The 24579-nt window shown below is 40.2% G+C and overlaps 1 protein-coding gene across 5 annotated transcripts in view; it reads right to left on the bottom strand.

The window, feature by feature from the left end:
* NEK11 (NIMA related kinase 11) overlaps positions 1-24579 on the bottom strand; it is a 377860-nt gene that overhangs the window by 145343 nt on the left and 207938 nt on the right. For 4 of the 5 annotated variants that reach the window (XM_075587096.1, XM_075587095.1, XM_075587094.1 and 1 more), the window contains exons 9-11: positions 19728-19813; positions 15606-15725; positions 10284-10377 (exon numbers count right to left, since the gene is read on the bottom strand). In XM_075587096.1, coding sequence (XP_075443211.1) covers positions 10284-10377; positions 15606-15725; positions 19728-19813 — 300 coding nt within the window. The remainder of the gene's footprint in view (positions 1-10283; positions 10378-15605; positions 15726-19727; positions 19814-24579) is intronic. The other variant, XM_075587098.1, reaches the window with a different exon arrangement.

Below are 24579 nucleotides of genomic sequence, written 5' to 3'. Positions count from 1 at the left end.
GCTGAGAATGCTTCTTTGTAATGCCTCTGTATAATTCACTGTTACATCCTAGCAATTAACCAATCACATGCTAGGACATTTTAACACTATACAAATTGAAAAGATTATGTGAGTAGCACAGTTAATATAATGCTTTTACACCACTTACTGTACACCTTGCCCTTAACAGTTGCACTTAGCTAAAGGTAAGTACTGCAAGGTTCTATTGGCCCAGAATTGTGCGCTCATACTCTGCACGTAGATTGAGACAACCCAACAAAAAATGGACAACTATGGGGACTTGCCGGGTGATTAAGGCAGGGAAGGAGAATAAACAACCCAGGGTGAAGAAGACCAAACCAAAGACCAAGATCTTGATAATAGATAAGACTTTGAGAGGCAAAGTTTGAGCACCCCTGCAGAAGCTGACCCTGTGCAAATAGCCACTGACACTGCTGTACCAGAGGAAACAAGCTTTGCCTGTACAGGACTTTTATGCAGTCAGAGGATAGCTTTGACATCTGTTTTTGAGAAGTGCATAACCTCATCACCAACCTAGGACAAGGAACTGGACTGCTTTTCAGCAGCCTCCTGTGACAATGATGTGGACACTACAATGCAGGTCATTCCCCAGTGATGATGGGAAGAAGAAATAAAACATATATGACTGGAACTGTCGGATTTAAAATATGATGTTTCAAGGGCCTTCATTAAGTTCAAATCTAGGCTTAGTGAGGCACAAACACAACAAGTGACAATAAATGTGTTTGACAAGTATATCCTCATGACATCTCTGCGACCACCTGGGAACATTGACAGCACTTCAAATGCCACGGTTGTGGAACCCATGGGCTACAGCACTCCTGAGGTTACAAAAGGTGAAAACGGCATGGTAAGGCAGACCCGTCTTGTCCCCACGGGAAGCTTTGGAAGACATTCCCTTGATAATACTTTCCAACATCCAAATAAATAGATTGCAGCAGCAAAGCCAAGGGGAGGTACAGCAACATGTTCGCTACAAGCTGTATCAGACCTGAACTCACAATGTGAACTATGATAGGTCAAGGGGAAAGAGAGCTTTACCGCTGAATCTACAGACAGAGATCATTTCTGTCACACAGAAACAGTTAAAACTCTCCAAGAACGTCTCCAAAACAATAAAAGACACATTGAATGGACTACTCAGAATGCCACCCTCTGTAGGCTGGATATTTGTTAAAAAATGAAAATTTTCTATATCAACGTGTATCTATTTATCTGTTCATCTATCATACATTATTATGTTTCAAATTATTTTAATAAAGAGACCTGTTTAAAATGTATGTGTTTTCTTGTAATAACTCTGGGGGAGTGTACCGAGCACGTGCTTTATAAGTGATACTTCTTTGTGATTTGTCACTCTCAAAAGTCTTTCATTCAATAAAAATCATTCAAATGAAAATACAATTTCAGTGCTAAAATGCAAAGTAGTCTGACTTACAAAGCAGACACAAAGTGTGTGCGTGTTCCAAGCCTAAGTATCTGGATACAGGCACTGGTGGTACTACAGTAGGTGGCTGTGAGCATGCGTCTGTACTGGCGTGGAGCTGACCATCTCTGTGCATGCGTAGGCAGAGTCAGCCCAAACTGCACATGCATAGGATTGGCTGGGCTGCCGTCTATGCGCATGCATGGGAGAAGTCATCTGTGCTGACGGAGGGAGACATCTGTGGGAATGTGCTTGCTATTATTTGCCTCTGCGCATGTGCTTGCAGGTCCGGCAACCTCTACGCATGTGCAGGCAGAGCTGGAGGGCTCTGTGCATGTGAGGGACGTGGTGGGTGTCTGTGCCCATGCGTTTGTGGAGCTGCCTGTCTCTGAGAATGCGCAGACAGAGCCGGTCCCAACTGCGCATGTGTAGGATTGGGTGGACTTCCTTCTATGCGCATGCACGGGATACAGAGGTCGTATATGCGCATATTGTGGCTCATATTGACGGACGCATTAGCGACCAGATGGTCACACCTGCGTATGCGCATCCAACAGCAAGGGCCGCCAACAGGGGGGGGACAGCCGGTACAAGTGTCCCGGGCCCGGTGGCTGCAGGGGGCCCAGTGGCTGGACTACACAGTTGGGCCCGACTTCTCGCGGCTGCCGTGCCCTGACTCTCCCCAAGCTGCGGCCTCCCTACTCACTAACTGCCCCATGCGGGGCTCTCTGATGTAGGTGTGCGCCGGGACGTCTGACGGCGCGCACCGGAAGTACGCTGGGCTAAGCTTCCGGTGCGCCGGCATGAGGAAGGCCCAGTGTGCTGATATCAGACGCTCAGTGTGGGACAGAGCGAGAGAAAGGCCTGGAGCTTGAGGAGAGCTGTGGCCCCCCTGTAGCCAGCGGGCTGACACCTGTGACGAGCAGCAAGGTAAGGGTTTTTATGTAGTGGGGTTTTTTTCCACTGTATGTATTGTTATTTTTTATGTATATTTTTTTTTTATATGTATTGGGTGGTTTCTTTTTATTGTTTTTTTTTTTTTATGTATTTTTTTTTGCTACAGTACGTATTGTTTTTTTAAATGTATTGCGGGGTTTTATATGTAGCGGGGGAGTTTATATGTACTGTATGGGGGGGGGTTTCTATGTACTGGTTTTTTTTTTAAATGTATTTTTTTTCTATGCATTGGTTTTTTTCTACTTATTGGGGTTTTTTGTCTATGTATTGGTTTTTATTTATTGTTTTTTTCTATGTTTTGATTTTTCTTTCTATGTATTGTTTTTTTATTCTATGTATTGGGGGGGTTATATGTATTGGGTTTTGATTATATGTATTGGGGAATTTTATATGTATTCAGTGTTTTTTTTCTATGTATTGGGTTTTTTAATGTTTTTTTTATGTATTGGGATTTTATATGTATTGTTTTTTTTAATAAATATGTATGGGGGTTTATATGTATTGTTTTTTATATGGATTTTTGGGGGGGTTGAATATATTTGCGGGGGTTAGATTTTTTTGTATGTATTTAGAGGGGTGGGATATTTTGGTATGTATTTTGAGGGGGGAGGCAATGACTGTGAGGAGGAGTGATTGAGAGAGTGGGGTAATTTATGGGGAGGAGAGTGAGAGGCGTGAGGGAGGGAGTAAGAGTGGGGCGCAGGGGAGAGAAATTCATGTGAGGCGAGGGGCAGGGCTTGAGTGAGAGTGGGGTAATTGATGGAGGGGGAGAGGGAGAGGTGAGATGGAGGGGAGAAAAATACACGGGAAGAGGGAGGGAAAGATGGGACTCGTGAGGTGTGAAATGGGGGGCTCGCAAGACCACAGACACGGGGGGCCCTGTCCTAACTCTAGTCCTGGGCCCCGGGAAATCTGTCTACGGCCCTGCCGATAGTCATGTCTGTGCATGCGCAAGCCAACGGCCTCTAGTGGCAACAATTACATCCCACCTACGGCCTCTTCTGCTCACAATTACCTCACTTCCATAACAAACTTCTGTCTTCATGAAGGCGATTTGTGCCAGCTAAGAAGTTTCACTTCAAAAACATAGATCAAGGTTACCTAATAACATTAAGGGATTACATATTGCGGCCGTTCTTACTGCAATCACTAAGTGCATGTAGAGGCGTCTCTTTGTGTAAGAGGGCACAAACTAAAGGAGCTAATTCTACCATTATTTATTGTAAATGGGATAAAAACACCCAGCCCCTATGCAATGGCAAATAACTACATACCATGGACACCTAGTGCAGCTGGTGAAGGTGTAATAAATTCTAAAAATGAAATCAACATGTGTCAAGCACTACATTAATAATTTATACAAAACATCATATTGTTTCTAAACCGTTTATACTGTACATGCAAACAACATAAATCAATATACATACTGTATGCACAGTATATATTTATTGATATATTGATGTACTGCATATTACACACAGCGAGTATACTGTTTGCAAAGTACTGTTTCCTGTAAACATACTGTAAGCAGGACTGTACAGTATACAGTATACTACAGTATTAGTGAAAAATCAGTACAGTCTGATATTATAAAAAAAACTACAGGTGTTTGTAAGCTAGTCTAATTGTACATACTATTGAGTGTTCTATTAGGCGCGTGCTCTACTTATCATGTTTGAATAGAGTATGAACATAACCAATTCAGGCATAGAGTAGAGGCAACGTTTATTCTAACATTTGCCTTAAACTAGCCGGGTTACATTCTGGGTATGTGCTGGGTATGTGCTGGGTATGTTCTGGGCTAGTTTGAGGCACGTTTAAGGCATTTCTGCATTGACTAACGACCCATAGGATTAACACAGCAGGGATCCCTGGCAGTCCAATTCAGTTTGAATGGGACTGCCAGGGACCCCCGCTGTTAATCTGATAGGCCATTAATCAATGCAGAAATGCTGGGGCTAGTTTAAGGAAAGTTTAAGGCATGTATTCAGAATGTACCTGGGTGTTTCCTGGTTTTTTTGGGGAATTGCCACTGGTTTTTGTTCGAATAAGAGTTGCCTCTACTGTAAATACGGTAACAGTACAAACATGTTCAAACTGTTTGGACATGCACACTCTTGCTGTACTGTGAAGTTTGGTGCAACTGTATAGATTATAAAAAGTATAATGGATGGCGCCTTTAACAAACATACGCACTAGAGCTTACTCGTAGCATCACCTGGTGAGTATGAAATCTATAGATACATATCCACAACGTGCTATATTATACCACACACACGTTAACACAGTAGAAAAGAGCAGAGCGTGCCTTGCTCATCTCATTATAGTGCCAGCGGGTGTAATAATGTCTGCTACATCTACAGGTATTTAAAACCAGAGACATAACATAAAACACAGACAAAGCTCAGTGCACATCCAGAAAAACTTATATACGGTACAGTGCCTAAATATACATGTATAAATAACTAATAAATAAAATGGTAATTTAGTTTAACATTTTGGCCAAATTGTTGTAAGCCCTGGAGCCAACTGCACGGCAGACCACGTTTCAAGGGTCCCTACACTAATATAGATTCTTAATAACCTGTGCATTGCCAGGAAGAATGATTTATAATAAATCTGTCAATATTAGTTGCAAAAGTTCTAAGTCTGATTGAAGCTTTTATTTACCTGTACATTACCAGGAAAAGCACTCTGTAATAGATTTGCCACAATCACACTGTAAGCAGGCAAGTTCCCCTGAGAGTGGGAGATGCCGTGGAGTGAGCTTTTAACCATTTAAATGTGGGAGGGAGTGAGCTTCAATTAGTTAGGAGGTTGCCACCCTCCAATCAGCTAAGACTAGCTGAACAAGAATTATAAAATATACAGAACACCTACAAGCTCATATTGAACCCCCAAAATACCCACAACATATATATAAGCATATAAGTTTCACAGAGGAGTGCTACTGAGCATGGCAATATATATATTTAAAACCAGAGACATAACATAAAACACAGACAAAGCTCAGTGCACATCCAGAAAAACTTATATACGGTACAGTGCCTAAATATACATGTATAAATAACTAATAAATAAAATGGTAATTTAGTTTAACATTTTGGCCAAATTGTTGTAAGCCAAAATGTTAAACTAAATTACCATTTTATTTATTAGTTATTTATACATGTATATTTAGGCACTGTACCGTATATAAGTTTTTCTGGATGTGCACTGAGCTTTGTCTGTGTTTTATGTTATGTCTCTGGTTTTAAATATATATTGCCATGCTCAGTAGCACTCCTCTGTGAAACTTATATGCTTATATATATGTTGTGGGTATTTTGGGGGTTCAATATGAGCTTGTAGGTGTTCTGTATGTTTTATACATCTACAGGTATACAACTAAAATAAAGGAACAAAAAACTTCATACAGGATTAATGGCACTATGATGTGAACAAATATAGAGGAAATGGACCTACAGTAGTAGTCATCTCAGGTGACTTAAAAGTAGTCACGCAATGTAACAGAAGTAGTGGGGACAGGCAGCAGGATGCTAGGGCTACTAAAATGGTGCATGATTAACAGCATCAAACTTGTCAGGGAAGACTAAAGGACCTCACTATGAAGAGCTGGGAGGAGAGAAGGTGGGGGAGCAAGGGGGGATGAGCGGAGGGGGGTGATAGTACAGTGGTATAGTAGCTCATACTCTGCTGCTGGAGGGTGGCAAGCTTTGTTGAATAAACTAAGAACAGAGGTGGTCGAGGCTAACACAAAAAGAGAATTAAAAAAAGTTATACAGCTATTCTAAATATGAAAGGTCTAATGTTATACATTGGAGAGGAAAATGGACAGATTAAATGGGTGAAGAGTTTCTTATCTGCCATCAACTTCTATCATATTTCATAGTACAAAGCTACAGACACGTTTGAACTATGTAGACTAATTTTACTGACAATGTTAAAATAAAAAAACAAGAAATATATGTAAAAGGCCCCCTATTAAAGAATGTAAAAAAAACCGAAATTGTTTTTGGCAATAAAAGTACTGAAAATATCTCCTTAAAGGCAAGTTAAACCTTAATGTAAACAACAATTTTATTTGAATGTTTTAAGTGTAAGATAATAACTTTGTGTGCTTAATGTAACAAGAAAGCTTACATATCAATACAATAATCAAGCTAAATTATACAGAGTGACGGGCTTTGTGGTTTTCCACTGTGTGCTGCCATGTTCAGTGTTCCGCATCATCTCTCTGCTGTACAACATTCTGTGATATCATTTATGACTGTGCTTGTGACAGTGACTATTTGATTACAGTAAAAGGGGGGTGATTAAAAGGTTTTAATTGTAATATAACATTTTAGTTTAAGACTGAGCTTCTATAGCAGAGGCGTATCACCAGTGTTAGGCCCTAGTGCGCGCGACGGAGCGCCTCCCGGCGCTCTCCCCTTCCAGCCGAGCGAACTGATGGACTTCAGATCACTCGCGACTGGGGGGCACAGCGAGGGCACGGCCAGGACGTCATGCGGCTAGTTCGCCCTCATTGGCTGAACCGCCGCCGTGACGTGGCTATTGCTCGGCCGCCGCTCCAAAAGGAAAAATTCTTGTCTTTTGGCGGAGGCGGTCACGCATTGCGCAGGCAGCTACTGGGGCCGTACCTTGTGTGCGCCACCGGGGATAAAGCTTAAGTAGTATCTACAGTAGAGGCAACGTTTATTCTAACATTTGCCGTAAACTAGCCGGGTTACATTCTGGGTATGTGCTGGGTATGTGCTGGGTATGTTCTGGGCTAGTTTGAGGCACGTTTAAGGCATTTCTGCATTGACTAACGACCCATAGGATTAACACAGCAGGGATCCCTGGCAGTCCCATTCAGTTTGAATGGGACTGCCAGGGACCCCGGCTGTTAATCTGATAGGCCATTAATCAATGCAGAAATGCTGGGGCTAGTTTAAGGAAAGTTTAAGGCATGTATTCAGAATGTACCTGGGTGTTTCCTGTGTTTTTTGGGGAATTGCCACTGGTTTTTGTTCGAATAAGAGTTGCCTCTACTGTATGATGCTAGATAATGTTGTTACATTGAATCTTTGTGGAGGCTGAACGCTATGGTACCTGGAACTTCCTATATCATAAACAAAATGACCAAAGAAGCAGCATGGCAGCCCCCTTTTATACATTTTAAAATGTTTATGTCAACAATAAAAAAAAAAGTAATTAAAAAGTATGTATAAGCAAAACAATAAACATTTTTAAAAAATGGCAAGAACAAAAAGAGAACATAACATTGTGGGTCTGCAGCCTGCATTTAAGTTAAACATTCAACTATTTTTACACAAGATTCTCAATTTTCATCAACCTTTAATATTTATTGCCCTTTACCTTATTTCTTTTTTTTATCGATATAGATGATTCGACTGACAAATAGCATGAGAAATGAATAAAAACATCTATAAATGATATTGAAAAATAAGTGCAGAAATATAATTTTGCTGACACTGAAGTGCAACAACTATCATAAGACAAATGTGTTTTGCATAGTTTCCACTTTACAGCAGTGTGCCCTTTTTATGCTAACCATGCAATTGAAAGGTCAAGAATAGATAGATGTTGTTGTTAAGTTGTTATCCAATATTCATACCATTGCACAAATATGATTACATCTGTAAAACAATGTGCATATTGCCATTATATTGCACTTATGCTGTAGAATCCAAGGTGATATTTTTCTGTGAATATGTATCTCAAAGATGCTGCTACAGAACTACTCAATATTTATGAAAATAGATTACACAATAAATGAGTGATTGCTTTAAATAAAGTATATGGGTTCATACGCGCATTATATGGGTTGCAAAAACAACAACTATTTCTGAAGGAGAACAATCCTAATCTTTATTTTACAGTTCAATATAGTAGGTATGTTGAGGAACGAGTAAATTAGATATATAAGAAGAGTATTTTAATGTCACCTTGGAATTGAGGAAGAGTGGTTATCGTCAAACGTCTACCATATCACATTGATGTCAGACTTGGTCATTTAATACAGCAGATTTTGAGATGTCACATATGGATGAAATGGCAAAGATTCTGCTCAAATGGCATCACAGAAGTGGCTTTTGATTGTGAATAGAAAGGTGGATAACCTACTCATAAGTTAGGCTACGGCCCCGGTGTCGGCGCTGCAGGGGGAAAGACGGAGGTGGGGTGGCGTGGTGGGGGGCACGGCCATGACATCACCCGGCAGGTTTGCCCTCATTGGCTGAACAGCCGGGGGCGTGGCCAGTGCGCTGTCGCCAGTTCTGAAGACAGTTTTACTGTCTTCAGAAAAATCTGGTTGCACAACGCGGCGGCCAAGGCAGCAAGCAGGCCCAGCCCCATTGAGGGGCGGTTCTTGTACCTGCGTGGACCAGAAACCTCAATTGTGTGAAGCACCAGGTACAGTATTTCCAAAGACCACACTTGATACAGATGACTAAGCCCTGGTGCCAGAGGATTATTGCTGTAGGGGGTCCGATCCGGAAGCATGGACCCCCTGCAGCACGACCGTAGCAGCTTTATCTCCAGAGAAGGAGCTTTAGGCCTCGGTCCCAGTGATCGCGACCGTGCGATGCTAACAAGAGACGGCCCTCTATGTGGCTGGGCCAAGTCAGTCCGTGCGCGCGCATGCTCAAAGTGCGATGACGCGAACTCATTGCCAAAAGACAAGAAATGTGTATTTTGGTGTGGCGCACGAGCGATGGCTACGTCATGGCGGCGGTTCAGCCAATGAGGGCGAATCAGCTGCGTGACATCATGACCGTGCCCTCGCCACGTCCCCCTCCCTCCCCCACTGCGAGCAATCAAAAGTCCACCGATTGCTTCAGAAACGGGTGAACGTGGCTCCAGGCACTCCAACATGCGCACGCGCACTGACTGGGGCCGAGCCTTAAGCTTTTTCAGCCGCGTCTCCGGAGACAGGAAGTCTTGCTACATCTGTAAGACCTAATAGTCTCAGTATTGGTGGTTCAGAAACAGTATGTTAGCATGTACAGTAGACAGGACAAAAGTTAGAAGTGACACATTTATTGGCTACTGCGTAAAAAGAGTGGTAGCTTAAAGGACCACTCGCCAGAAGAAGGAAAATAAGTGGTCCTGAAAGTTTGCACTCTTTTTTTACTTATTAGTTAGCCATTAAATGTATCACTTCTACCTTTACTATTGGTGATTGAGATAATACTTTTCTAAGTCAGACAAGTATAACTATTTTAAAATATTTTTCAAACTTTGAAAGTCGCTATAGTAATCAAACCTTGGAGAGTGAAGAGTTTTTACAATCTTCTCTGTTGTATACACAGGCACATTGTTAATTTAGACCCTTCCCCTTTGCTATTTGTTTTAAACTAATTATGCTGCCAAAGCGTTAAAGGGAACAAACCCCAATTAACAGATAAGGTTAGAATTAAATAAAACAGGGAGAAATGAAAATATTCATTTTTATACCGGGAGCAATTAAGTGAAACATTTACATGAAGGGTGATTTCATCTTTCTAAGGAACTAATCACATTGATTGGCAAGAAACTTTACTTCCCACTAAGTGGGATTGTACCTTTAAGCAGAGCATACTATATTTCTACAAGTACTGTAACTACACTGGCATAACCTAAAGGGATACTGTATATCAGGCAAGCACTGGACAGTGAAAACGTGTTTCTTATCACCACACACATACTGTACTTTTAGAAATGTATTTATTGTATGAATATAAGGAGTACATTTATGTAATGCCCAAATTCTTTTTATTTATTTTTATGCTGATGCTGTGGTGTATTGATCTACTAAGCATTCAAATGCAAATCTTTAATCTGAGTGGCTTATTTTAAAAGGAAGAAGAGGAAAGTAACATTTGCCACTTACTTGAAGCACATCAATACTGAGTCGTTGAAAATTACGAGACCTGAGTTCTTGCATTCGCTTGTGATTTTCTTGGTATTTTTCTTCTGCAAGTTGCCTATAAAAGATGACGTACAGTTTACTTTAATAGTCGACAAATGCTACAGCTATTTTAAACTGGAGTAGTAATTACCGATCTTGTAATTATAAGACACGACTATACGTTTTTAGGATCCCTGAACTTCTGAAAAACAAAACTAGTTGCATGTGTTTATGAATAAAACATGTCTCAACTATCAATACAGTCTGGAGCAAATGACAATGGCAATTTCAGAGATGGATGATCTGTACAATTTTCAGCCACAATCATTTAAATGCTTCATTTTTGTTTCTCGTTTTTGCTAATAAAAAAGTAAGAGCATTTATAGTTAAGTGTATACTGTCATCTGAAGGTCAACAAGATTCTAATTTCCTTAAAGAATAGTCTGTTGCATCCTTTCAACGTGGCAATTTATGGAAAAACTTCAAACTGTTATATTGGATGACATTGAATACTTCTATCCTCATTTTTCTTTTCAATTCATTTTTTTTTTCAAACTCATAGTGTTATATATTTCTTAAACTTCAGAATTTGGAAATGATTGTAGCAACACGAGAGAACCTGCTCTGGTCATAGTTGAACATTATTGTTTTCCATGTAATTGTTCTAATTGTTATTGTTCTTCCATTACTAAATATCAGTACTCTAATCTCCTGGCTCAGACTACCGGGCTGCTTAATGCAACTTTATTTTGGGGAACCCCATCCTTGGTGAAAGAATTAAAAGTCTTGACAGTAGTACCCCTATTGGGATGTTACATGTCAAACAAATTATCTGTTGTGTGCATTTCTATGGCAACATTAAAGAGTATCCCTTAAGTATTATGGCTCATTTTTTTAGTGCTGTTGGAAATGTCTCTAAAAAGCCTCCAATACATTCAGACAACCTTCTTTATTATTACATTTTGAGACTTATTGTCAGAGGCATCATGCTTGACCAGTTTTTGGGGATTAACAATCTATATACACAAACATGTAACCTGTAATCCCAATACAAATACAGATAATTCACAAATTAACAAGTTTTTTTCATAATCATTGTTATGCCAAAATCATTGCCTTGCTGGGCGCCCCTGGGGATTCAAGACGTGGGAACCTGCAAAGATTTGCTTCTCCAATGTTTTACTTGAACTTTTCAAAAATGTCTAAAACTCGTGAAAATAGAGAGAACCAACCAAACTTCAAACACCACGTAGAGAGACACCTGAGATATATGGTAATAAGAGTCCTTACAATAAACTTTGCATATCCTATTAGCATACAGTACATCCCAGGTATCTCCGGTGTGCTATTTGTTTAGCACAGGTGTCTATCCTCGTGTTGTTTGAAAGCTGGTTTGAGGGGAGAGATATTTGTGTTTATATATATATACTGTATATGGACCTCTAGTAAAAAAGGTCTCCCTCAATTTTTTTTACTGTACAAACTGCCTGCGAAAATCTGTGTCCATCTTTAGTGATAAGGTTTGTACTGAGTGCTCAATACTTTCAGTCCACAAAGTCAGTGTGTGTGTGTGTGTGTGTGTGTGTGTGTGTGTGTGTGTGTGTGTGTGTGTGTGTGTGTGTGTGTGTGTGTGTGTGTGTGTGTGTGTGTGTGTGTGTCTAACCAGCCTTATGCTGCCCACACACATTTTCATACTGCAGGGAATCTTACAGAGAAAGATCTACAATGAGCCTAACTAAATTAGGTGCTGGTTATGCATGAATACAACAGCAAGCAATTTATTAAAGTAACACCACATAAATCTTTGTTTATCAAAGTTTCCATGCTGGTACACACAAAAACACAGGGATTATTGGGAAAAAAAAGTCAATGAAAAGCAGTAGAATTTTTTTCTTTGAAGGATAAAGCTGGACCACAAGGCATATATGTATGAGGTATTTTTTTTTAATCTTCTTCTTTAAAGTATTACTTTTCCAAGTTTATATCAATACCTAAACCTATTAATTTATTTCTGCATATTTATTTTCCTTTATTTTTTACTATATTTCCAAAACATTGTTATGAGATATTTGACGTTTCATTTTTATTATATTTAAAGTTTTACATTTCCAAATCTTTATCAATATTTAAATCTATTTTTTTTTCTTTTTACATCTTTTAAGAGATAATTGACTTTCCATTTTTATTATATTTATATGGATGTTATCTGATCTTTATTTCCTTTATTACAAAGACAATTAAGCCATCAGTCATTTTAAGACATTAAATATATGTTTAAATACATTTATAATAATAACGTTGTTGTTTCTTTATTTCACTATTGTTTTCACATCGATTATATGATGGTCCACTACAGCCCACTACTGAGTATGTTAGGGCTAATATTAGTGCATATAAAGGACTCAGGACAAATGTGCAACACCTCTGATAAAGCAGAGACTAAGCTCTGAGAAACACATAGGTTGGCCACATGCACGGTGTAAGGCGTGAAGCGCAACCAGGAGCCTGTACCGCAGGACGTAAACAGACATGATGTCACAAGAGGGGTGGAGTGTACAAGTAAGTTTGCTGGAGTGGCAGCAGTCAGCCTGGGCTTCCCAGATAAGCAAGATTCTTATATGTTAACAAGTTTAATATTTAATGTAATTGCAATTTCACATGTATTTAATGTACAATAAATCTACAACACTATACAGACTTTTATAATTTTTTATGTTTATTTACAGTATGTTCACGTTCACGTCACTGAGGAAGCATTGGCGAAACGCGTCTGACGTTTTTTGGTCTCTACAAGCCACCATAGCGAGGAGTTTTGATTTCCCTGGCCCAGCGTCTCGCCGTCTGCGCATGCTCATGCGCAGCGGAGCAGGGAAGCCGAGAACTGTCTGTATAGGGGAGATAGGCGGCCGGAGGAGGAGGACATAGCCTGTGCACGGGCTCTGGACATCCGCACTGCAGCCACCAACAACCTAACACAGACAAGAAACACCTGCCAAGAGGGAATCAGCCGAGACGGGACACCACAACCCAGAAAGGGACAAGCTCTGGAGTCTGGCGGCATCTCCTTCCTATGCTCGAATTTATCGGTCGCTTGTAAGTTTTAAATCTCTATTTGTCACTCGTTAATAAACTGTACTGCACTATTTTTTCCCTTTTATTCTTTTACTAAGGAAGATATCAGGAGGCATCTCCTCGGCCTCAATCCATTCAACTATACAGAGGAGAAGACATCTGTTCAAGATACCAGAAATCTTGATATACCAGAGAGTACTTCCTCGCCTACAGTCTATATAATTACAAAAAGAGGAGGAGACATCAAATCAAGTTTTTAGAGATTTAATGTGAGTGTGTCTCCAGTCAACAAGTTTGATTTAATATAAGTCATCCCTTGTCATCATCTCTCACCCCTCTTAACCCCCCCCCCCTCCTCTCCCTACCCTGATGAAAAAGTGTGCAAAACTTTGAGCTGTCATTTTTCACTGTGGCCCTTCTCTCTCTCCTTTTGCTTTGCATATAATATACGTCGTGGAGCCGTAAGCAGAGTGACGCGCCCGAGGACATTTCACCCTTTTTTTACAGTATGTTATTCAATGGGAAGTTACCTAATGTGAGATGGAGCCATAGATGTCTATTCTAGTTCATCCATATACGCTCACTTATATTTTTGTGAGTGTAGTTTATCTTCAATATTATCTATATTTTTAGGATAAACTACACAATGTTATTGCTTTGTATTTTTTGTGTATGTGTGTGTCTCTATTTCCTGTCTGAGCCAAATGGATTTTAAAATGGACTAACAAGAAGAGGATATCAATTTTTTTGTTGTTTTTTTTTTTTTTTACTATATTTCTTATTTTATAATATATTATACTCTGGATGTTACATTTGACCAGTTATTGTAATCAACATATTATTTATTTGAACAATTATTTGATTCACTTTTATATCCACAGCTTTATTCATTTTGACATTTTTTTTAAATTAATATTGTCTTTAAAGTGCCATCTACTCTATATTTCATTATGTTTATCTGTGTGTCTCATTATTCACGCCCAAACTATAATACCTAGAACAACCAAACATGGAAGAATTACTTTATGTGTCAAAATAGGGCGAATTTTCATGGTTTGGATCCTCTTAACACTCCAAAGGGTGTGCAGCTAGGAACGTTAGAGTTACAGTATTACAATTTCTCAAGTAAGTCAGCCCCTGGGTATTGTTCCTGGCATACTGTATCTGGCAAGTGACATCATACTGGCTACATAGTTACATACTGGTGACATCATAATGAGAATCAGATAGCTTTAAAGTTTACACAGAACGCAGACGAAGAAAGAAATTGAGGAAGTCAGTTGGCACGTGAGGAGAAAGTAAGATTTGGGGGGGAGCATATGCTCCTTTAATTTGCAATATTTATTTATTCAGAATGTTGCCATTTTTAGCAAAAAGAGTGTGAAAAGAATCACAAAGCATGTAATAAAAAATATAGGTCGATCGATTCTTTGCCCACATCAGGGGCTGTTCTATTGTGACGAAAGAAAGTAGCAGCATGCATCATCATTTTACAAATAAATGTTTTTGGTTTGTCATTTTGATAGCAAAAAGAGCTTTAAGTAGTTGTCTACATGGTGTCATATGCAGTATTGCCTCCCCTGGCCAGATATATAAACCTCCAATAACACAAATGAGTGAGATGTGGGGGTTGTGGACCAAAAATAATAATATGCTAAGAGAAAAACACTAATTTCTATCAGCCACTGATGTCTATGAGGTTGTTGATTTTAAATCAGTGCCACTCACAGTAAATCAATGAGAGTTGAGAAGCACAGAAGATCAGTGAGAGTGGCAGCATTTTCATTTTCAATGGTAGTGGTCCAAAATAGGAAATACAATTTTAAAGGTGAGATAATAATAATAATAATAGCATGTTCTTGTATAGCGCTGCTAGTTAAACGTAGCACTTTACAGAGACATTTTGCAGACACAGTCCCTTGCCCCATAGAGCTTACAATCTATGTTTTTGGTGCCTGAGGCACATGGAGATAAAGTGACTTGCCCAAGGTCCAAGGAGCCGACGCTTGGAATTGAACCAGGTTCCCCTGCTTCAAACTCAGTGCCAGAGTCAGTGTCTTTACTCACTGAGCCGCTCCTTCTCTCCTATTAATTTTTTTTTTTGTATGATCACAATGCTTCTCTTGTACAACTAAGGGTCACAAGAAGCACTTGACTTCAGCATCAGTTAACTGTAATGTGAATAGAGGCCTGTGTGTTACTAATGGTTCTTGACTGCTGGATTTGACTTACTTTAGCCTCTTTGCCCTCTCATCAGCAGCATTCAGCTTCCGCAGCCTCATCCTTTCTCTTGGGGTCATTTTCTGGACCTCAGAGAGCTCACGAAGAGTTTGAAGATGAAACTTTCTTTGACTATGAAGGAAAAAAAACATATATCCAGATCCCAGGGATTGCTTTTCTGATCAAATCCAAAATTATAACATGGAACAATATATGGTAGAAAACTTTCCAAACTGCAGTCCTTTCCGTTAAATCGTTTTCAAGATATTAAAGCGCATTTCATGGGTTAGTATGAATACTATATTATAAAGCTTTAAATAGGGCTCAGAATATCCCTGCATTAATAATGACATTTGAGCTGGGACATGATAAATATATTTAATTATCTTAAAGAACTTACATTACACTATAATCTGATTGAGACCGGCATTGCAAAATGGCAGAGGGTAAAAATAATTATGAAAAAAAGTCAACATTAATCAAAAGAATGACTTTCTACCTAATACTGTTTTAGTTATTAACCTGGATATAGGCGGTGATAGAAGAGGAGAAAGTCAGTGCAATGTTATAATGAAAACGATCAACATTTGTAACTTTTGCAATTTTCGTTTCTCTCTGTGTTAAATAAATCTTCCAGGCCGGAGGTGGGGTTAACCTCTACTCCTGAGATGTGCACCAAAATGTTAGAAGCAAAATTAGCACGTTTCCTATTGTACATACTTGTATGCAGCAGTAAATTGATGCAGATGAATAAAGTTATCTTTCTGTGATTCACACTCCGTTATGGACTCTATTTCATTTATGTCATTCAAAATCCATCCTGTCTGCTATAATTAATTTTGTTAGGCAGACTCTATTCTGTAATGTTAGTTTGTAAAACTGATTGTGGGATGTGAGGACGAAGCATATTTAAGGTAAACATTTTGTTGTTTATGAGACACAGGGTGAAACATACTGTAAGTTGGCACTTATAACATCTCATGACAGAAAAAAATATTCCGGCGCCTACAAGAAAGTTCAATTGATGAATAGTAAATTGTAACCATTGACCATATAAAATGTCCAGTTTGAATGACCTGGGAGCCTCCAGATATGTAGTTATGTGAAAAAGAAAGTACAACCTCGTTGAATTCTATGGTTCTATATATCAGGACATAATAACAATCATCTGTTCCTTAGCAGGTCTTAAAATTAGGTAAATACAACCTCAGATGAACAACAACACATGACATATTACACCGTGTCATGATTTATTTAACAAAAATAAAGCCAAAATGGAGAAGCCATGTGTGAAAAACTAAGTACACCTTATGATTCAATAGCTTGTAGAACCACCTTTAGCAGCAATAACTTGAAGTAATCGTTTTCTATATGACTTTATCAGTCTCTCACATCGTTGTGGAGGAATTTTGGCCCACTCTTCTTTACAACGTTGCTTCAATTCATTGAGGTTTGCGGGCATTTGTTTATGCACAGCTCTCTTAAGGTCCCACCACAGCATTTCAATCGGGTTGAGGTCTGGACTTTGACTGAGCCATTGCAACACCTTGATTCTTTTCTTTTTCAGCCATTCTGTTGTAGATTTGCTGGTGTGCTTCGGATCATTGTCCTGTTGCATGACCCAATTTCGGCCAAGCATTAGCGGTCGGACAGATGGCCTCACATTTGACTCTAGAATACTTTGGTATACAGAGAAGTTCATGGTCGACTCAATGACTCATAGAATACGTAAATGCGACCGCAGTCACCGTTATAGATAAGTTTAAAAATTCTACTATCCATACTCCCATTTAAAAATTCTACTATCCATACTTGCCACAATAGGGATTTTTAATAATGTATATGTGTTTTTAATCATCTATGTAGAATTAATAAAATTTTATTATTTTTTGATATCCGCAGTGATTCTGGCCAACCTGACAGATTTGTAGTATTTTACTGCAGGACCATTTGTTGTCTACTCTCTACAATGCGAATGACATTTGAGTGCTTTACAGAAGGGAATATTTCTGATCAAATCTTTTTTGATCAACACTGTTAATAATATCGACTCAATGACTGCAAGGTTCCCAGGTCCTGTGGCTGCAAAACAAGCCCAAATCATCACCCCTCCACCACCGTGCTTGACAGTTGGTATGAGGTGTTTGTGCTGATATGCTGTGTTTGGTTTTCGCCAAACGTGGTGCTGTGCATTATGGCCAAACATCTCCACTTTGGTCTCATCTGTCCAAAGGACATTGTTCCAGAAGTCTTGTGGTTTGTTAAGATGCACTTTGCAAACCTAAGCCGTGCTGCCATGTTCTTTTTAGAGAGAAGAGGCTTTCTCCTGGCAACCCTTCCAAACAAACCATACTTGTTCAGTCTTTTTCTAATTGTTCTGTCATGAACTTTAAAATTTAACATGCTAACTGAGGCCTGTAGAGTCTGAGATGTAACTCTTGTTTTTTTTGCAATTTCTCTGAGCATTGCACGGTCTGCCTTGGGGTGAATTTGCTGGGATGTCCACTCCTGGGAAGATTGGCAACTGTCTTGAATGTTTTCCACTTTTGAATAATCTTTCTTACTGTAGAATGATGGTCTTTAAATTGTTTGGAAATGGCCTTATAACCCTTCCCAGATTGATGGGCAGCAACAATTGCTTCTCTAAGAACATTGCTGATGTCTTTCCTCCTTGACATTGTGTTAACACACGCATGGTGAAAGTTCTGGCGCCACTGCGCATGACAGACTCCACAGGCTCCCGGATGGATTCAAAAAACTTTATTGGCACAACAGCAACACACTAGGGCTACACCACGATCTCCCCCTCTACGCGTTTCACCCTCTTGCTAGGGCTTCGTCTCGGAGTTGAATACAGAGGACAGCGGGACCCAGACCAGGAGCTGAGTTTAAGATAATGGTCATTGCCTTACTCAGACTCTCCAGTCACCCTCGTGGCCCTTTACTGCTTCCTCTATACAGCCCCACATGACGACCTGGACACCTTTGGGTGGCTTTGCTATACACCGAAGCGCTTGACAGTATTTTCTTTGCAATTGTGTTAACACACACCTGAATGCTCCAGACCAGCAAACTGCTAAAACTTCGGCTTTTATAGAGGTGGTCACACTTGCTGATGATCAATTAATCAAGGGCATTTGCTTAGCAGCACCTGTCTGCTACTTAGCATCTTAATTCCTATGGAAGCAGTAAGGGTGTACTTAGTTTTTCACACATAGCTTCTCTATTTTGTTAAATAAATCATGACACAGTGTAATATGTCATGTGTTGTAGTTCACGTACATAATATCAATCCCACAAAAGAAACAAACATGTAGGCCCTTGAACTAGTTGGAAAAATGTATTAATATTTATTACATTCTAGATACTTAGTAGATTTTGTGCTTTTTTCATTCAGGCCACCCCCAGTTCTTCCCTAAAGTGTTCTACTGTACGTTTCGCTAAAGAAAAACCTTAAACCCAAAACAAGTTAATGGAAGATAAAGAGATATCCTGCATTTTTCTTAAATTAAATATCCTAGAAATATTGTTCACATGTTCACCAGTAAGGTCGTTCACAATGTACACTTTAACACAGCGGTGCGCAAACCGGGTGGCGGGCCACCCAGGGGGGGGAAATAATTTCTTGGGGGGGTGCAGCAGTTACAGAGGCCCCGCACTCTTCCCCATGGCATTTAAATTAAATGCCAGGGGAGGCATGAGGCCTCTGTAACTTGCTTACCTGCTGCCAGCCGGATCTTCGGCAACGCTTCGCCATGGTAATGCGACGTGAAGCAGCGGAGTCATTTGACACAGAGACATTGGGAGAGGGGGGGGCACGAACGAAAATAGTTTGTGTATCGCTGCTTTAACATATACATTTTACTGATCATCTCTTTCAGCAAATAATCTACCTTTCAGCTTCGTCAGCAACAAGTCAATACTGCTATCATCCTTTACTCTCAGCTCATTACAAGCAATGAGAAAATGTTGGCAACTATGTGTTAGAACACTGCAAAACTTAATATACAGTACATGTGGTGATCACTTTTACTTTATTGTGGCAATACCTATTTATGTTGTTACTCAAAAGCTCTTAAAGGTCCAACACCGAACTTATAATTGAGTGCATATAAATCTTCATTTTTAACTTACACGGCATTCCTTATTTGGTCAGCTTCTTTTTGGCAGATTAGTGTCTTGCTGTTCAGTACGGCTCCATACAAATTCCACTTTAGTTGCTGAAAACAAAGCACAAAAATGAAATTAGAGCAAGTACGAAAGAATGATTTAAGACACATTTCTTTAGTGTTCTTTAAAATAGAAAATAAAACGTGCATCTCATTTGCATGGGCCACAATAAATGAATGACTGCAAAGCATACGTCTTCAACAGTCATAGTATGACTTCCAGCTACCGCCGTATTTTCTCAGTATCTGGAATGCGTCTTGCGGGTGCTGATTGACATGGTCCGCCACCAGAAGACCGGTTGTGGTATACAAGGTGTGGAGAAGACACAGTCTAGCATGGGCACATTTTAATGCAGCCAAGTATTTCCTAAGCGCTGGTAGCTACATCACTGTCTCGGAAATGCATCTTTCGGACAGCCTTACTGAAGTAGGCATGGAAGAACTACATTGCTTTAATGCTGAATTATCATCTTAGAATAAATGCACAGCGACAGATAATTATGTCTTATTAATTTCACGTTATGTATATGATATGTTTATATGTCAAAATGTTTATTAAAAAATGTATAATAAAATATATTTTGACTTTATTATATTTACTTCTAAACTAAGACAACTGTTTTAAAAGTCTCACATTAGCACGGACAGGGTCACATTAGCACGGACAGGGGGAGGGGGCAAATTACGTGGACTGCCAAACCATCCTCTCTGGCCCGTCCTCTCTTGTCCCAGTTGCGAGAGCGGCGGAGGCCCACCCTGGTGGGCCCTAAAATGGAAGGTAGGCCCCACCGGAAGTTCGGCAACTTCCATATTCATGGATGAGCTCTCTCAATGTCTGCTGCTGCTTTACTACTACTACTGCAGATAGAAATGGAAGGGAAGGGGGGTGAGAGAGAAGTGAGAGAAGGGGGTGAGAGAGAAGGGGATGACAGAGAAGGGAGGGGTGAGTAAGGAGACGAAGTGGGTGAGAAAGGAGGGGAAGGGGGGTGAGAGAAAGAAGAGAAGTGAGGGAGGGAAAGGAGGAGGGAGGGGAAGCAGGGGACATGTGGGGGAGATAAGGAGCGTAGTAAGAATGCTCTAGTACCAGGCAAAACTCATGTAATTAAATCCAGATGAATGAAGGCCTGGATGAATCAATATTTCATATATACCGTGAAATCCAAATAAGTATTTTCAAATGACAGGTAATCCCTGAAAACAGGGGTAAGTGAGGTTAACACCAACCCTCTATTTCATTGGGAATGTCCACTTCAAATGGAATTGTTGTACTCACGATCACCCACTTCCAGAGCTGGATAAGACGTGCAGCTGCTGATGAAAGGTCCAAGTAGAAAAAGCAAAGAGTAGTGTACAGCCAAAAAAGGAGCAAGGAAAGGATCCAATAGATGCAAAAAGATGTATTGGAATCAGACAAGCATAGAGGATAACCTCCTACGCGTTTCGGACTATAAGTTCTTTATCACGGAGTTAAAATCACAATGTCCTGCAGTCTTTTTAAAGTTTCATTCCGTGCGCCATTTCACACTAAAAACAGCGTAATGACGTCACGACGTACATCCCAGAGCGCATGCGCACTGATCAGTAAAGTCCCTTGACGTCAGTATTGCTCAGGGAGAGAAAAAGAGACGGAACAACAAAAGGATCAAAAGAAAAAGGCAAAGTTATAAATCCTATATCATTTTTGAGTCATTTATATATACATTCTATACACATTATATATATATATATATATATATATATTTAAAAAACAACATTACCATTCTCTCGTCCGGTAAAGAAAGACTGCACTCGGTTCAGTAATCATGAAAAACTGTATTGGGCATCTGAATAGAAAAGATAAGTCACCCAATGGACATGCAAATGAATATACAGGAATATTTACAGTTGCTTTATGCTTTACTGTGGAGGGTTTTAGTCACTTTTTTACCCACCATAACCTTAATAGTCGTGGTGATTACCTACTCTTATCTCATTTGAGCAAATGTCAGCAAGCCAACCTCACACTGATGATACCCATCAAGGTTGAAACATGTCTGTGAGTGGGTTAACTGACTTTGCATCTCCCAAGTCCTATCTTAAAAGCTGTGTTTAAAGCAGCATGCATTGACTAAGGGTTGCTCATGTAATGTGAGCATGAGATAAAAGGTGGCACTGTGTGCTCATTTGCATGTCATTTCCCAGAATCCCTTGCTGCAGTGGAAGTGCTGTTTGCTGGGTGATAATGGTGAAAGACAGGATTGCAGACCTGTCTAAGACATGCAAATGAATATACAGGAATATTTACAGTTGCTTTATGCTTTACTGTGGAGGGTTTTAGTCACTTTTTTTACCCACCATAACCTTAATAGTCGTGGTGATTACCTACTCTTATCTCATTTGAGCAAATGTCAGCAAGCCAACCTCACACTGATGATACCCATCAAGGTTGAAACATGTCTGTGAGTGGGTTAACTGACTTTGCATCTCCCAAGTCCTTGCTTAAAAGCTGTGTTTAAAGCAGCATGCATTGACTAAGGGTTGCTCATGTAATGTGAGCATGAGATAAAAGGTGGCACTGTGTGCTCATTTACATGTCATTTCCCAGAATCCCTTGCTGCAGTGGAAGTGCTGTATTCTGGGTGATAATGGGGAAAGGCGGAGTTGCAGACCTGCCTAAGACATGCAGATGAGCATACAGCTATATTTGCATATTTGCTTTCCTGTGGAGGGTTTTTGTCACTTTTTTTACTCACCATAACTTAACTCAGTATTATGGTTTAGCCTATCCCATAGCCTCTCTTGCATTCCCAGTAAAATCAACCCCACACTGATGAGACCCATCAAGGTCGAAACAGCTGTCTGTGGGTGGTTTTCTGGGTATGCACCTTAGCCCTGGCTGTGCTCAAAGCTGTGACCATGCAGCAAGCTTAAGCCTATAGGGAACCATGTTAAAAATGGTTATTGAGGCAAAAAATGGTTATTGAGGCAAAAAGGTTAAAAAGGTTATTGAGGCTCATTTGCATGTCATTTCCCAGAATCCCTTGCTGCAGTGGAAGTGCTGTATGCTGGGTGATAATGGGGAAAGGCGGGGTTGCAGACCTGCCTAAGACATGCAGATGAGCATACAGCTATATTTGCATATTTGCTTTCCTGTGGAGGGTTTTTGTCACTTTTTTTACTCACCATAACATAACTCAGTATTATGGTTTAGCCTATCCCATAGCCTCTCTTGCATTCCCAGTAAAATCAACCCCACACTGATGAGACCCATCAAGGTCGAAACAGCTGTCTGTGGGTGGTTTTCTGGGTATGCACCTTAGCCCTGGCTGTGCTCAAAGCTGTGACCATGCAGCAAGCTTAAGCCTATAGGGAACCATGTTAAAAATGGTTATTGAGGCAAAAAGTGACACTGTGTGCTCATTTGCATGTCATTTCCCAGAATCCCTTGCTGCAGTGGAAGTGCTGTATGCTGGGTGATATTGGGGAAAGGTGGGGTTGCAGACCTGCCTAAGACATGCAGATGAGCATACAGCTATATTTGCATATTTGCTTTCCTGTGGAGGGTTTTTGTCACTTTTTTTACTCACCATAACTTAACTCAGTATTATGGTTTAGCCTATCCCATAGCCTCTCTTGCATTCCCAGTAAAATCAACCCCACACTGATGAGACCCATCAAGGTCGAAACAGCTGTCTGTGGGTGGTTTTCTGGGTATGCACCTTAGCCCTGGCTGTGCTCAAAGCTGTGACCATGCAGCAAGCTTAAGCCTATAGGGAACCATGTTAAAAATGGTTATTGAGGCAAAAAGTGACACTGTGTGCTCATTTGCATGTAATTTCCCAGAATCCCTTGCTGCAGTGGAAGTGCTGTATGCTGGGTGATAATGGGGAAAGGCGGGGTTGCAGACCTGACTAAGACATGCAGATGAGCATACAGCTATATTTGCATATTTGCTTTCCTGTGGAGGGTTTTTGTCACTTTTTTTACTCACCATAACTTAACTCATTATTATGGTTTAACCTATCCCATAGCCTCTCTTGCATTCCCAGTAAAATCAACCCCACACTGATGAGACCCATCAAGGTCGAAACAGCTGTCTGTGGGTGGTTTTCTAGGTATGCACCTTAGCCCTGGCTGTGCTCAAAGCTGTGACCATGCAGCAAGCTTAAGCCTATATGGAACCATGTTAAAAATGGTTATTGAGGCAAAAAGTGACACTGTGTGCTCATTTGCATGTCATTTCCCAGAATCCCTTGCTGCAGTGGAAGTGCTGTATGCTGGGTGATAATGGGGAAAGGCGGGGTTGCAGACCTGCCTAAGACATGCAGATGAGCATACAGCTATATTTGCATATATATATATATATATATATATATATATATATATATATATATATATATATTTACATTTATGAATTCATTGATGAGTCATCTAGAATAAGCTTGAGGTATATCTCTCTATCTCGCTTCTCCCCTTCTCCCCCTCCATCTACACCCCGGTTCTGCAGAAACCTGCGCTCTATTCACTTACCTGACTTTGAGTCCACTTTACGCTCCTCCCTCTCCTCTCTCAGCTCTGCTACAGACCCCGACAACCTGGTCAGGAACTACAACTCTGTCTTGTCCTCCTCTCTTGATCTACATGCCCCACTTTCTCTCTGCCGCACTCGCCCTTCTAACCCTAGACCCTGGCTAAATTCCCACACACTCATGCTGCGTTCCTCCACTCGTTCCTCTGAACGCCTCTGGAGGAAGTCTCACACTCTCGCAGACTTCCTTCACTACAAATTTATGCTATCCTGTTTCAACTCTGCCCTCTCGCAAGCTAAACAAGCCTAC

This window comes from Ascaphus truei, chromosome 2 (assembly GCF_040206685.1).
Source record: "Ascaphus truei isolate aAscTru1 chromosome 2, aAscTru1.hap1, whole genome shotgun sequence".
Lineage (NCBI taxonomy): Eukaryota > Metazoa > Chordata > Amphibia > Anura > Ascaphidae > Ascaphus > Ascaphus truei.
The sequence above is the reverse complement of the archived record's forward strand: the minus strand, read 5'-3'. Positions and strand labels throughout refer to the sequence as shown.